Source organism: Falco naumanni, chromosome 1, assembly GCF_017639655.2.
Source record: "Falco naumanni isolate bFalNau1 chromosome 1, bFalNau1.pat, whole genome shotgun sequence".
Classification (NCBI taxonomy): domain Eukaryota; kingdom Metazoa; phylum Chordata; class Aves; order Falconiformes; family Falconidae; genus Falco; species Falco naumanni.
This window is the reverse complement of record NC_054054.1, coordinates 70572249-70587742: the sequence shown is the minus strand read 5'-3', so window position 1 is coordinate 70587742 and position 15494 is coordinate 70572249. Positions and strand designations below refer to the sequence as shown.

At 38.0% G+C, this 15494-nt stretch overlaps 1 protein-coding gene across 1 annotated transcript in view; it reads left to right on the top strand.

Moving 5' to 3' along the window:
- Positions 1–15494, top strand: part of BANK1 (B cell scaffold protein with ankyrin repeats 1) — a 163571-nt gene that overhangs the window by 24420 nt on the left and 123657 nt on the right. Inside the window, exon 3 of the mRNA XM_040598660.1 lies at positions 8792–8857. Coding sequence (XP_040454594.1) covers positions 8792–8857 — 66 coding nt within the window. The remainder of the gene's footprint in view (positions 1–8791; positions 8858–15494) is intronic.

Sequence of the window (15494 nt, the reverse complement as noted above, 5' to 3'; positions counted from 1 at the left end):
TTTTGCAGCAAAGCAGTTTTGGAAAGCCTCAAATCTGCTGCTGGCACCTGTGATCCTGCCATCGCTTCATGGTCAGATTGAAGACCTGATATGCACTTGTTTCTCTGTTTCTTGGATTTACAAATCTCAGAAACTGTACAAAACTAGGGGTTTATGTTTTATCTCTTTCAAAATGCCGTAATGTGACAGTGTATATATATATATCTTTAGATAAATCTGACAGTGAAAAATAATTACTAAGACCCAGTTTTGTGGATGGCATCATTTTCTGTGTGACACAGAAAATAAGAGCAGAAGTTTCTTCCCCTTTTGCTAACCCAAGTAGTAAGGACTAAAACTATCCAGTTTGTATGTTTTTACACGTCCATGGAAACTACAAAGAAGCATTGTTGTAGAGATTAGCACTTCTGGAATGTAAGTAAACCTCCTCTCCTGAGAGTGAGAGGTACTGAAATGGCAGTCTGTACACACGGTTACACACACCTGAAGTTTAACTTTGTCAGGCTGCACAAATATAAAGAAGAAATAGCTTTGATAGACGCATGGGCCATTTTGGAAGGGTGATATAAGTTGTGTACAGGTTTCAACTAAATAGCTGTGTGTTTTGCTTTAAAAGCATACTTACTACTAGTTCTTTATAGATCTCTTACCTCCTCTCAGCTCTTGCTATGTTATCATGATTTTATCTAAGCAGAACATTGTGTTTCTGTCTTTGTTACCTGCAAGGTGCCATTTTACTGGAATGGGAGTTTGGGCTTGAGAAAGACATCCTGCAGTTCAGGGTTCTTACTTAGAAATTAACCAGGTTTTGGGTGCAGATGAGCAACCAAGAATATTCTTTTGAACACAGGGATAGAGAGACCCTAGTTCAGTCAGTGTGACCTATCTAGATGTCCCTAATGCCTTGTGCTTGAGCGGATAAACTTAAGCGTACTATGAGGCTTGCAAACCTGCCTAGAATGTGTCTACACACAGTGTGGCTAATATCATATCAGTGTTTTCAAAACAAAGTTTTAAACTTCTCCTGCCTAACCATCTCCTGTTCTAACATTTCTTGCTGTCCAGTATTTTTTAACCTTTTCCTCAGTATATCTTTTCAAGTGTCTCTCAGACTTTTTAAGTTTTGGGGGTCATTACAGCTTTTTAGTGGAATGAAAACAGCGGGTCTATGCTCTCTCTATGTGTGTGTATACAGTAGGGAGATGGGTCCAGAAGCAGTCAGTTGCACAGGAAATTGCAAACTTTTCTGATAAAAGTGTTTCCTAGAAGACAGATAATGGTTCTTTTCTTAGGTCTGTGCATTCGCAGAAGTATTTATTGCATGTGCCCTTACTTTGTAATGTCGAAAGACTAATTTTACTTACATTGTAATGTCGAAAGGTCATTTGAGCACTTACTAGTCTTTTCTTTGGCAGTGGTCACTATCAGTAACTTAAGAGACGAGTACAAAGCTCAATTAGTGAATAGTTGTTGAAAGCCTCAGTCTCAATGTGTACATCTATACCAGGGATGCACAGACTGTAGCTGGGACAAGTTAAATTGACTGAACTAGATCCAGGACTGGGATTAGTGTTGCTGCCTGTGGTGCCTCAAGCTGTAAGCCCTCCTTCATACACATAGTTGAGAACTGCCTTGGCCCTGTTTTTTCTGTATTGGTGTGCCCAGGCCATCAGGCAGGCCAGCTCAGATAGGTGCTTGCTAGGAGACCTCTGCCCTGCTCTGTGTTGTACAGTGAAAGTATTCCAAGTGCTAGATTTGCTGTCACCTGGGTGTTGATTTAATCTCTGAGGGATGAAGATGTGCGTATTTTATCATTATTTACCTTTGCTTAAAGGTAATGGTGACTGTTTGCAGTGTCTGTATTTATGATACACTTTTGTAGAACCCTGTTAAGTTCTTAGCCTTTGTGATATCTGTGGCAGGGATTTTGACAGATTACACATCTGGGAAGAAGATTTTTCCCTTGTATTTAAAATGGCTTGCTAAGGGGTTATTAAGTATGCTTGGATTATTTTTGCTTTGGAGCAAATTTTATGCCTTTCTTCAGGACTATGCATTTACGAGATTTCCCATATCTCTTCATATGGATCATCATCTTCTGTCATTTTAAATTGTTTTCAGTGCTTATCCCTTGTCCCTTACATTGCTTTTGGAGATACAGATGAAAACACTTCTGTGTATGTTCTTCATGCTTTCCCATTCCTTTTTTTTTTTTTCCCCCCTAAACTCTTCATTGCTGTTAACTTCTTCCTCCATGCATTTGCACCTCCTTTTCTCCTCAGTATTAACAAGAGCTATCACTTTACTGAAGTCTAAAAATTTAGTGATGCACTTTAATTACAATGATTACACGGCACTATGCTGCTCTACACCACTGCAACTAAATTCTGTTAATCCCTTAGGGCAGCATGGTATTGAGATCCTAGGTCTAATTGATGCCAGGGCTCAGGAATGACTTGTAGGTAGTTAGAACAACTGGAGACGGATGCTAAATCAGGTTGTTACCTCACAGTCTTGAAGAATTTTAATAATAGCTTAGGTGCTAGTAATCACCACCCTTCCACTACAGCTTTCTCCGTACTTTGCAAATTTCCTAGGCAAGGTAAGTTCTCAGCTGTGTCTTCTCTCCTAGATGCTATTCTCTTTGCATTGTCTTTATAGTCTGAGATGGAAAGAATGCAAAATAAAACTAATTTTATATGCCCCCCTCCCCCCCAGTTATTTTGCTGAAACCTTCTACTTACAAGATGGTATTAGTTTCATTTTGTTGGAGCAGGTAGGGCTCTTTATCTGCTAAAACTTCTTTCTACCTTTTAAAGTAGTATATATGCAAAAAATTCTAGGCCAAACCCAATACTAATTAAAATGTTCAGTAAAACTAAATACAATGGAAGATGCAGGGGGGTTTGTACCCAATAGAGAGCTTGTTTGCCCTGTAATCTGATTCAAACACAAAATCTGAAGGGTTTGTAATTTCTGTTTGAACATGTTCTTGGAGGAGTAAAGGGAGAACTGAGACATGGCAACTGTCCTAACATATGTTTCCTGGATGGTGACAGATTTTATTATATTCACCTTATGCATGAAGAGGAACATAAATATTTTTATTGATGTCAAAATATTCCTTTAGCAGGACTTGTTCACAAAATACTTCACTGTTTGAAACCTCTACCTTTTAGATTTAGAGTTGGTTTTGAATTTTGTGTAAGGGCCTATTGTCATAAAAAAAGATAAACCTCAGGGAAAGAGTAGAACATTTAGAAATTCTTTTATTCAGTGTTAACATTTAAGATGGCCCAGTGTGACTCTAGAATTCTGACTTAGCTTTAACAGCTTTCTCTAATATTGCTGAAAGTAGAATCAGGAGACACATTTTGTTTGCATCTGTCTTTTCCCTTCCCTTTTTCTTTCTACAGCTTCTCCTTGGTCTGCTGAAGTGTGTACCCCTTTTTATATTAAATTGACATACTTTCAATGTACCCTGGTGGATTTTAGCCTAGACATAGCTGGGTTTTTTTTGTTTAGTCTTGAAACACTTCCACTTCAAATTCAGGCGAGCCTTATGTTTAAGCAGGAGATTTGTAGATACAGATAGATATTTGCAGCTGGTGGTAGTTACTTGGCACTTTAAATGTCCTGAATTCCCTGTAGTTATTCGTGCCTCTGTACTGATGATTCAAAAATAATTTTCTGTGACACTGTTTCTAAAGTGTGCTGACACTTTTATGAGACTTTTTTTGTGGGACTTTCAGTACAGCTCGGGAATCAGAAATATCCATTAGCGTGCTTGCTGTTTTATTAGGTTTTGTTGTTTACAGTTCAACTAAACAACACTTGTCAGTTCCACTTCCAGCCTTTTCTCTAAGCAGTGTTATGCTTTTTTTTCTTTCTTTTTTTTTCTTACACACCCCCCCCCAAAAAAAAAAAAAAGAAATAATGAAGAGAATCTACTTCTAGAAAATTTGATATTTGGGAACTGCTCAACAAACTTATGTGTATCTATTCATTACCTGCTATTTTATCAAAAAGTGAGAAGAGGTATGTCAAGTGACATAACCCAACTAGAAAACTCTATTTACTGTTTTGAAAGCCCAGGAAAGATTCTCAGAATGAATATGTAACTTTTATCTGAGACAGCAATATGCTGTTAATTTCTGATTGTTACTTAAAAAATATTCAGTGTACCTGCACACAATTTTAATCACCATGAAAAGGAATGTTAAGAAAACTCTTTTTGCAACTACTAGTAAGGTTTAGATCTGAAGTAATGAGATACTAGCTGGGTATTTGTCTCTAATAGTAAATGAAGGACAAAGAGGCTGGGAGCTTATGATAGGGCTTAACATACAAATCTTCAGCCTGCTTCAAATATGGGGTTAATTTTCATTGTGCAGGTCACAGAAAAAGAGGAATAAATCACTATATTTTTACCATATGCTTTTATGGTATCTCTTGTTTCATTTCTAGAACAGTGGCATAGGTTTTATTGGAATTGTAGCAGGCATTTGGATATAATGTTGAATACTGAAGTAATACTTAACATTCTGAATCACTTCTTTGCTTGTTCTGTAAAATCCTCTTCACATTGGTACTCAAATATGAGTAACCAATAATGATACATTTTCCTAGACTGTCAGCAAGACTTGTGCTGATGAGCTAAACCCCTTAATTTAGGTGGGAACTTTATCATTCTCTTCAGTGGGCAAGTGTTTCACCTATGTTTCGACAATGACTTGCAATCTATGAGGAAATGAAGCTGACAAGCACGAAGTGCTAATAGGAACCACTGTTGAAGAGAAAACAGAATCACTAGAATTTTGGGGTTGGTTTGTTTGTGAGTACTGAATACACTGTGGCTTTGTGTGTGTGAATTAAGTGTCTTGATTGTAAAGATTTCTTACAAGGACACACAAGATTGAGTAAATGGAGGGAGGAATGGAGGTAGTTCTGGCTTCGTTCACTGTAGAGGAATGAAGGCAGTGGGTTGATTAGCATTGATAACATGCAGCTGTGGCCTTGCCTCAGAGGCAGTGGGTTGATTGACATGGATGATGTGCAGCTGTAGCTCGTTCCTGCTAAGTGGTTAAATAGCCCTGAAGATGGTAGGAGATGGGGGTTGGATGGAGGAGGAGTTGTGTGGTCTGGTTGCTGGAGGAAGGAGATACAGCACAGACAGTCGAATCTGACCCATGGTAAAGCCTTGTTGCAGCCTGCTAGTTTGTATGTGCTGCAACAGTTTGCTGCTGTGGAAGTTGCAGTAGATGAGACTACTTAGTTGTGCCTCTCTTTCCTCCTCCTTCAATGTATTTACAATCAGGCAGTGGATACCACTGTTGGTGCTTTAAGGTAATGAGGTCATCTGCTTATTGAGGAGCACCTCAAATGCCAATTAATTTTTTTTATTAAAACAAAAATAATCTGTATGAATTTATCATAGGCAGAAGGACAGAAAGGATATTTTATTAGTGGAAGTATGCTCCAGTATAGTCCTAGTTTCTGTTTTGCCCTGCCAGTGAGTCTTTGGACCGCTGCGAAGATTACCAGATTGATAAATTTTCCTGAGATGTTCTGTTTCTCCATCTCCACAGAGGATGATTGCTGGGATGCCAGTGCCCTGATGGGGATTTTTAATGGGGACAGCTGTCAACAAAAAACAAGTTAGTGTCGCTTTTTTTCATCTGGTATGTGATCCTGGCTATTTCAAACCAGAAGAGAAACTGAAGTGGCAGCCTGGAGGTGGCAGCCACAGATGGGATTTTGAAACTACCACCCCCTGCTGCTTAAACTGTTTGAGTTCTTTGTTTTTTCTCGTTCCTGCAAAATCCAGAGAAGGCTTAATTAATTATGTAGTCTGGTTTCTAGGCAGCTCATGTTTTGATCTGTCTAGCCAGTCGTGGTGACCTGTACCCCTGGATTCTGAAGTATGCATCATGTATGTGATGTGTTTTCCTCTTACTTTTGACACTAAACTGCTTACACTTGGAAAAGTAAATACACTGACATCTTAAAGTGAATGTTTTTTAACACTTAGGACAACCTCATAAAAGGTTTTATTAATAATAAAAAATGTGGCTAGAACAAAAACATTATTGCAACAACATGTACTAATTTAACGTAATCTGATTTTACTGTTGCTTCTTTAGGTTATATATTTTAAAATTAATTAATGGATTTATTATCATTAGTCTGTTCTTTCAAGGTTGCAAGTGGACACCATCCAAATTTTTGTCTTGTTTATGGCACAACAATGATCAGTTAGTATTTAGCTGCAGTTGTGAAGTTATTTCTAAAGTTTACAAATAATTCAAGATTTCCAGCAGATATTTTGCAGCTAGAACCATAATATGGCTGTATGAATCTGTAGTTTTACATGTCCTTCACATAATGCATTATTGACTCTCATCATGTTTTGCACTGTGGTTATCAATCACAATTACTGAAAAGTTGTTGTTGGTAGGCATCTAGAGAAGTTTTCTGGAAATGCATTCCTTGTATATTTTGTGGCACACAGGTTTTGTTACAACAAAATTGCTATTTGCAATTTCACCATGATGTATTTCTGTTGAGTTAGTGCCAGCTTTTTGAAAATAGGATACAATGTGTCATGTGGTTTTTCAGATTTGAAAAGTTGTAACACCTATGTAGCACCTACTTAATTTCATACTGAAAAAACCAACTTTTTTATATAGAATCAGATTTTGCTCTTGTTAGGGTCTCTCTGTACGTACTTAAATGGCTATAAGGACAGATCTTGGTCCAGAAAATGTTATTACAGTTAGAAAGTTAGGTGTTCAAATAACAAAAAGATACAGGCACAAATTAGCCTATTAAACTTTAGGTAGGACCATTGTTCATTGCATTGATTGCCTTTAATTATGTAAGTGTATTCTTCCTCCCCCACTCCCCCACGAAGAACCTGCCTTCATTAGTATACAGGATAAATAGTGCTCAGTTAATTACCAGTTATTTGATACTTTGTTTTGTGTTTGAGTTTGCAGTTGCATTATTTATGTACTGAATGCCATTCAAATCCTGTTGAGAAAACAGAATTATTAATTTCCTAATGTGCATTCCTGTAGAACTCTGTTCTGTATTGAGTACTGTCAAACAGTAGGTTATCATTTTATCTACTAGTATTTAGCATGATCAGGGTGAAGCATTTCTTCCAGTTCTGAAATCACTTTAAGACATTACTTTTCATAACACATAACAGTATACAATATTTTTTTATGTTTATATTCAAACTTCCTTTAATTTCAAATGCATTTGTGACTGCTGAGATGTCTGCAGGTCAGCTGTAACGTCTTTCGTATAAAGTGCAATGCAAAACTAATGAGCACGTCTGAAAAGCATGTTTTAACAGCCTTCTAGCTTTTTGCCTGAAAACTTCAGGATGGGAACCTGAAATTACCTAAATTCTCTAGATCAGCAGTCAGCTAATATCGCTGCCCTTTCCCCTCACTGGAATTCTCTCCTCATTCACTGGACTTCTGTTATTACAAGAATAATTGAATCAAATCAGGTAAACAACACCTTCTTTAAGTACAAAACCACAAGTCAATGCCAGAGTAGGTCTAACTTGTGCACTGTCCACAAGATCAATTTAAAAGAAATCGTTAGCAATATACTTCAAAGGAGAAAGACTGCTTTTGAGTGTTTGGGTTTACGCAACCGTAATGAAGTCATTGTAATGCAATTGCTTTCCCAGGCTCCTCTTCGCATCCCAGCCTTGGTGCCCTTACTCAGTGACTCTTACTTTTCAGACTTGGTCCATTGTAGTAATATTAGTCACTTCCAGAGTACCCAGCAATATAACACACGATCTTGACTGGGATCCCACAGATGCTGTGTAACAGCATGTTTGTTGAGTTAGTTGGATCTCACAATATGGAACTCAAGAAGGCCTTGTATCTCTTATGTGAATGTTACCTCAGATGTGGAAAACCAGGTGATAACTTGATCCAGCATAAAGAAAGAGTGGCATAGACACACATTGCTTAATATGGCAGAAAGTCTCCTGGTGGTTACTAAGCCAAAAATAATTGCAGCAAATCGGAACTGACAGAGTTTTTTAATATTGGACCAGTATTTTACATGATGTGGCCATCGGTTTTTTTGACCCAATACTGGGAGCTCTGTAGCCAGATTTATTGTGTTATCAAACACAGCCCTACACAGTTGTCTTCCAAACCCCAATGCCTGCATCCATTTTCCATTTCTCACTTTCCTGCATGGGATTTTTTTCTCTTTCATTTTTGCCCTGCTCCTCTTGCATTGTTTGCTATATTGACTTTCAGGCAAACTTCTCTTCTTCCTGAAGTCCATATTTCTTACCTGCTATAGTAAATCGAAAAGATCAGTCACAGGAATGTTTATTGAAAAAAATTTAAATACAGTTCCATCTCAAGATCTGTCTAGGCTTGTTCCTCTCCGCTAGTCCTTGGATATTTTTTTTCCTATCTGCAAAACTTTAGCTTTAAAATAGCTTTATCTTACATCTTAAATAACATACAGAATTACATCTAAAAAAAAAAAAAGGAAATTGCTATCATAGTATTTCCTTATTTCTGAGAGTTTAGGTTGCTTAACTGTTTTATTTTACCATTTTTTTTCTTATTTTTTTTTCCTAGCTTGATTTCTGATGTTAAGATCTTCCTTAGAGCAAAGTAAAGATTCTATGAAACAATCAAAGTAGGATAGTAGTGAGATGAGATAGTGTCATGAAAGTCAATGACCAGTTAGGGATATTTCTAGGTAGATACCATTAAAAGAACTTAATCTTTTTTCCTAGGTAAGCCACAGAATGAAAATCCTGGAGACTCTTTGTCTTACATTTATGAAGCAGTTCTTGCAGATGGTGAGTTGAATTCCCCTTGCATTTACTTGAATAAAGCCAGTACTCTTCAGAAAATTCAATTTGTTTTCTTACATCTTGTCAGACATGAAAGGCAATAAATTAATCTTACTATAGCATACAGTTGTGTAGAGGAACATGCCTTGTTCTCAAACATCCACCCACAGATCTATACCCACACATTCTTGTGAGGAGTGTGAAAAGGGGACAGAGATTCAGCTGGGACATTTCCTTTTTTTGTTTTGTTTCAGAGTAGAGAAATGGAGAGCTTTCTTTTTGTGTTCCCAGCTTGTAGTGAAGAGAGAGCTGATACGAAATTGCAGATCAGTCCTACTCGCATTACATTTGTAGCATCGCTCATTGTCAGTTTTTGGGAGAAGCCCTGCATCATGACTTCAGTGCCTGTTGATATTTGTCATTCTGGTTTATTTATATTTGTGAAAGCCCATAAAGAGTTATAATAGAGAAAACAGGCAAAATCTCCACTTCCTAGTGAAGAGCTACATAGCATCTTTCCTATCCCCAGTTCTTACTTAACTTGATTTCTGGGTTGACACTGTTGTGTACTGATCGGCTTAACAGCAGCATCATGCTAACTGATAGAAAAGCTTGAGTAAGTTATTTTGGATTTCCTGGTATAGCAGTTCTGTGCTGCTGGACTCTAAGGTTAGTGACTCTATGGGTCGTCTTTGCTGGCAAAGTGGAGCGCTGCAAGCTCAGTGACTCTTCCTTACTGGCACTAATTTAGTGTACATGTCAATGATGTGTGGAGTTTAGAATTTTAGCTGCTTCAGTTAATTTCAAGACACCAGCATCGACCTGTGTGCTTTTAAATGCTCCAGTTACTCCTGCTCACCATGCTTTCATTCACAATGCAGAAGAATTTTGGAGCATGCACGTTGGATTCTTTTCAGATAAAGCTAAAAGGGAAAATGCACTTACGGTGCTCACTGGGTTCACTTCAGACACTGAAAGGTGTGCATTCTACAGGTCTAGACCAGAACTAGTTGGAAATATGCCTCTTTGAAATGTGGAAGGGAGTATTTAGCACCAACTGTTTCTCTCTACTAAATTTTTTTCTATTGGTCTCCTGCTCCTTTCTGATAGGAACTGTTTATGACTTTCTTGGCACCTTGAGTGTACTGGTGTGGTCTCAAGCAGAAAACTCCTGGAAAGCTGCAGTGTTTTATGCCTACAAACCTACTGTCAAGGTTTCTAAGGATATCTCTTTTGATCGTGTGTTGAATGTGCCATGGGCCAGTGCATTGAAGAAGTTTGTTGATATAGAGAAGGAGTTTTGTTATTACTGGCTCATCATCCAGGTGCTCAATAAGCTGGCGTCACTGTTCCTGTTGTTCATGAATGTGATGTCCAAAAAATGAGACAGTAAAAGAGGGAGTGGTCAGAGAGAACAGAATCCTAAGAAAAGAAAGGACTAGGGAATTGTTTCTCCAAGCTACTCCCATGTTAAACCCTGACTCTCTTTATATGAATCCTTTTCTGCTTTTATAGGTGGACTTGAAGAGCATCTTAAGTCCAAGTTTCCCATCAGCTGAATGGTTGATGTCATATTAAAGTGAACTGAGGATTTTCCAGCTAAGAAAATCTTGTATTAAAATCAAAAATTTCACTTAATCTTCGCTCAAGTTGCCTGGACCACAGTTCTCAGTCAGCTTTTGGTAGTCGACAGCATTGATTGTATGTAGCCTGTGCTGGTTAACAATGTTTAGTTACTGCTAAGGGGACCAAAAAGATTCTCAATTGCTGTGATGAGTGAAAAGGCCAACTAGAAAAGTGGGTTTCCCAATAATTGTATCCTGTATGTGAGGTTCAGACTGACTCCCGCATGAGTGTAAGGCAATACGTGGTCATTTCTTCTGTGGTGGTGCAATAGGGAGCAGTGATTTGATACCACTGCAGAACTTTGGAAGGAAAAGTAGCCCAAGAAGTGAAATGATCGCAGTTTCCAAGATTCAGCATGTCAGTCTTTACAAAGCCAAGAAAGGAAATATGGCAGCTGCAAATGAGCCAGTGTTTGTGCCCTGTAGAAAGCAGGTTGATCTTCAGGTAACCAGACAGGATTTGGCTTTGGATGAATTCTGAAAAAATGTTTCCAGGCACTTTTTGTTCTTCTTTTTTCTTTACAATAAGAAGGAAGTGTATGCAGTGCTAAATTGTATGTGTGACACAAAACAGAAGTGTCAGGAGGAATTATAAACCAAGAAAGGATTTTTGCTAGAACCCTAGAAATTCACAAAATAACAGCACTTTATGTAAAGTCTGAAGTGGGGACTGGCATGCTGAAATCTGAGGTTTGTTTTGACTGCACAGATATTGTACGAAAGAGGGATAAGTCAAGGGAAGATGGAATTTAGACTTTAACTGGAATGAAAGTTAAACAGATCAGAAGTGTAAAGCTAAACAAGAAATCTAAAGCAACAAGGGTGGGAAGAGCAGTAAGTGGATGACAGGACACATAAAAAAGCCCTAGACCATAACAAGTTATATCCAATAAAGCAAAGATAGATGGGGAATGAGTAAGCACTAACAAATCAATAAGAAGTGATTGACTAAAGTGCAATTGTGCAAGGCCTTGAGGGAAAAGGTCAGACAGTACATTGGAAAATGGAAAAACAATATGATCACTGAGATCCTTTTGGGGAATATGAGCTACAGGCAGATGTGAAAACAATTGATTTGCCTAGTGAGTGATGGAAAAGATCCAGTTGTGGAATGCTAATCACCGTGATATGAATATATGAGCACTTATTCCTGTAGGTGATAATAGAGCAAGTCAGCTCTTTAGCCACTCAGAAATGTAATGTGTTTGCTGTGTTTCTTGTTTCTATATAAGAAAAGTAGACTTATTTTTATTACTAGATAGCTGTATTTTGAGAAGCTGTTGTGGTTCCTCAGGAAATTTTTTGCTCCCCAAGGAATCATTATTTATAATTTGTACTAAGGTTGGAAAAGTGAAGCAATCTTACTAGAATCTGGGTGTAGAGCCTTGTACCCACACAGATAAAATGTGAATGCCTTATTGTAGAATTGGCATTCAATATTTTACCTGCAAAATAGAGCTATCCTCAGATTTAGATACTCATTAGGTATTACTCAGCTTCAGAAAAGTCTGTTCCCCAGCTGTGAAACAGTTCTTTTTTAGCATGTGCTATTGAAGCTTGTATCCTAGCACTAATTAACTGGACCAATTAAGGACAGGCAAGCAGAGCACAAAAAAGGTGGTTTTAAAATATAATAGCTGTCTTCCTATTAAGTTTAACAGCAGACATCTTTTGGTTCTGCTCAGAGGTCTCATCAAACTAACTTAATGTGCATGTTGTGTTACCTGTAGCCTTTACCAAACTAAACCAGAGAAAGGCCAGGCCTTTGTAACAAGATAGGTGGCATCCCTTCTGCAGATAAAGAAGAGCTATAGGAGTACCTCTCTCTGCTATACTGTTCTTTCCTATAATGCTATCTGAAATCCTGTTTTACTAAAATGTGGCTCTTCTGGGGTCTAGGTGTTGGGTTAAAGGACAGTGTCTTAAAAGATAAAGACCTCACATTACTTTCCTATTCGTAACCCTAGAAAAAGGAAAACAATCAGGAGTTAGAAAGCAAGCATAGGTTTCAGAAATGTCTAAAAAACATCACTCTTGATTGTGTTCCGGAGAAAGTAGTGTACCTTTTAGCCTGCTTTAAGGTTCGGTAGATTTTAGCTATTTCAAACCAAAGGTGGGAGTAAATTGCAAACCAGCCTGTCCCCTAGTGAGTCAGTCTTGCTGACAACTGACTTTTTTTTTTTTTTTTTTTCCCCCTTCTTTAATACCAAATGTGTCTGGTGTGAATCTTTCTGCTGACAGCAGCTGTGGCAGCGTGGCACAGGGAGACATGTGGTCTCTTAGATAGACAAGTTCCATGTAATTTATTGTTGTACAGATAAAGAACAGCATCATAAATTTCATCCAGGCATTGGTAAGAGCCCTGTGCAGGTATTGGAGCTCTGCTGGTCATATGCAGGCTAAAATATGCTGTTTGAGCTGCTGCAGTCCAAGCTGGCTTGTGTTACCAGAGTGATTCAAGGGATGCTGTAACATGGAGTATATTTGTCTTGTGTCAGTAAACATTTTCATGCTATTAATAATATGTATCCTGTACTTTGAGTAGGGCAAAGGCTGAGAATGCCAGCTACCAGCATTTCTCCCCCAGCCTCTCCCAATGCAGTTGTTAAAGGACTTCTCATTTATGTTAAACTTCATGTCCTTTCAGCCATGTAATTTTTTGAACTTTCATGACTGGAAAGAGTATTCTTTATCAAGAGAATAGCTTCAAACATGGCCAAGAGGGAAAAGTTTGGCTGCTCACTAGTAGTTCCTTGAGGGTGGTATCTGTAAAAACTTTAACTCATATTCAGCCTGATATGTGAACATTTGGCCTGCCTGACAGGTGTGCTTCCCTGAAGTATGGCTTGATTCTAAAGTGCTTCTCTCTAGCTATGTTCTTGTAGATCTATGTAATTCAAAATGTAACCTCGTGTCACATCTGTGTCCAAGCACAGTGTGCAGTTTGTGCCAGGCCAGTTATGAGAGGCTTGAATTGTAGTTATAGAAATATAGAGCCACTAGGCAGCTACAGCTAGCCCCTCTGGAATAATAAGGAAGTTGCAGGACCATTTTATCAGGCAAACACCTTTTGGAGGTCTGCTCACAACTGTGGATGCCTCTGTGTATCAGTCCTTTTGTCTTCAGTGGTAATTTGAGTCAGCAGCAGGAGGATAACCTGTCGCTGTTCAAACAGCACATCTCAGATTTGGGGCAGTGTTTAGTGCTGTATAATCCTTCACTGAAACAGAGGTAAGGTGTGTGTGTGTGTGCACTGATACCCCAGAGAAATGGAATAGAAAGGCCAGCTAGAGTGTTCTTACTCTGGTAGAACTCCAGTAACTCTGAAGTGGATAGATGGACTCTTCAATAAAACATCAGGCTTTAATAACTGAGAACTGCTGGTACACACAGAGGGCCAGACTTCAGTTTGCTTCTCCCTGGAGAAGAGACAGGATAAAAGCATGCAGGATGTAGAAAGTGGAAATAACAGGCTTGGGCTCCATCAACAGTTCTGCTCAGCAGCTAAATGACCTCAGGCAGGTAGCTGTTATTTCCAAAATAATCGGTGTGCCTAACAGTTTAGGAACTCCTTGGGACTGTCTTACTATGTGTCTAAAGCTCACAGAGCAGTCATGCTATTAATACTGCTGGTACAGCGGAAAATCATATGTTTGACTGCAGTAAAAATAATAACATTAATTGATAATATAGTAAAACATAAACTTAGTCCCAAAAAGCCTCTAAATGTATGCATCCTAACCAAAGCACTGATTGTTGAGTTTAAGTCAAATCTTTCTTCCAAGCCACAGACCAGTTACAAACTAGTTAGTTGTCATAGCCTTGGATTGTCTGAATATACAGTTACAGTTATATAAAAGTATATATATAAAGAAACATCTAGTTTATGTGGAAATTATTTCTTAAATATTATTAGTAAATTAATGGTAAATTGCTTTTTACTGTTTTGGGGTTATTTGAAGGCAGGATTTTTTGGTTTAACTATCAGATCCAATATGGCTACTCAGAAGACTTACATTGTGCTTAGATGCTTACATGAATCAATCCATTAGGCTACAATTATATCAGAGTGGGGTGTTTTTTATTGTTGTGTACAAAATTATACCTAATAATAAAAGAACAGGTTGGTACGCACCTTTGCAATCAAATCAGCTTTTGCCTTACATGTATGAAGTGATGCATAAAGTATTAGATGTGGGGGCTGTTCCAGGGATTGCTCTGATAAGGGAGAGAAATAGATGTGAATGAAAATTACAGCACCATCAGTTGCTTAGATGACATAAACACCAACTCCAAATATTCAGAAAAGGAAAACCTGTTCTTCGTAGCTTTTAAAGGAACTGTCAACTTGATGCTTATTTGGAAAAAATATTGTTCACCGTAAATAAAGTAATAGAAACTTTTTGGAAACGTGCAAAATAGGCCAACTCACAGAAATCTACTGTTTTTGACAGAAGAATGCAGCCATGCAGGAGGAACTGGGACTGAGAATGCTTTTGAGAAAAACAAAGGTAACTGTCAATGTATTTGCAAAAGATAGATGATTCAGCATAGAGAGAAAAATTATTTAAAGCTTGTTCAGTAGTGGATATGTTTACCTTGGTCTGGAATTTACATGATAGAAAACAAATGAAAGAAGTTAAGATTTAAGTCAGATGTTTATATGTTTTAGAATGTATTTAATATTGTTCTGTGATTTTTAGAAACCTTTCTGTTCCTAAGTCCTCTCTCACCATCAGTAAAAGAAAATTTTTCAGCAGAGCAGAAAAAGGGATTTGCTTTGAAATCGTATCTTAGATAGGGCTTATGGTAAAAAATAATAAATCTCATCTTCATGCTGAGGAAAACAGGCTCATTGAATGAAGCCCAGTGTGGTGAATGTTTTCTGCCTCCATGTTTCTCACAGCCTTTCTCAAGTCGTTTATAGAGCAATCCATGCAGTTAGAGGCTGCCTTTCCATCCCACTCTGCTGCACTTTTCTGAGTTCATGCAACATTTACAAATACCCATATTTTAAG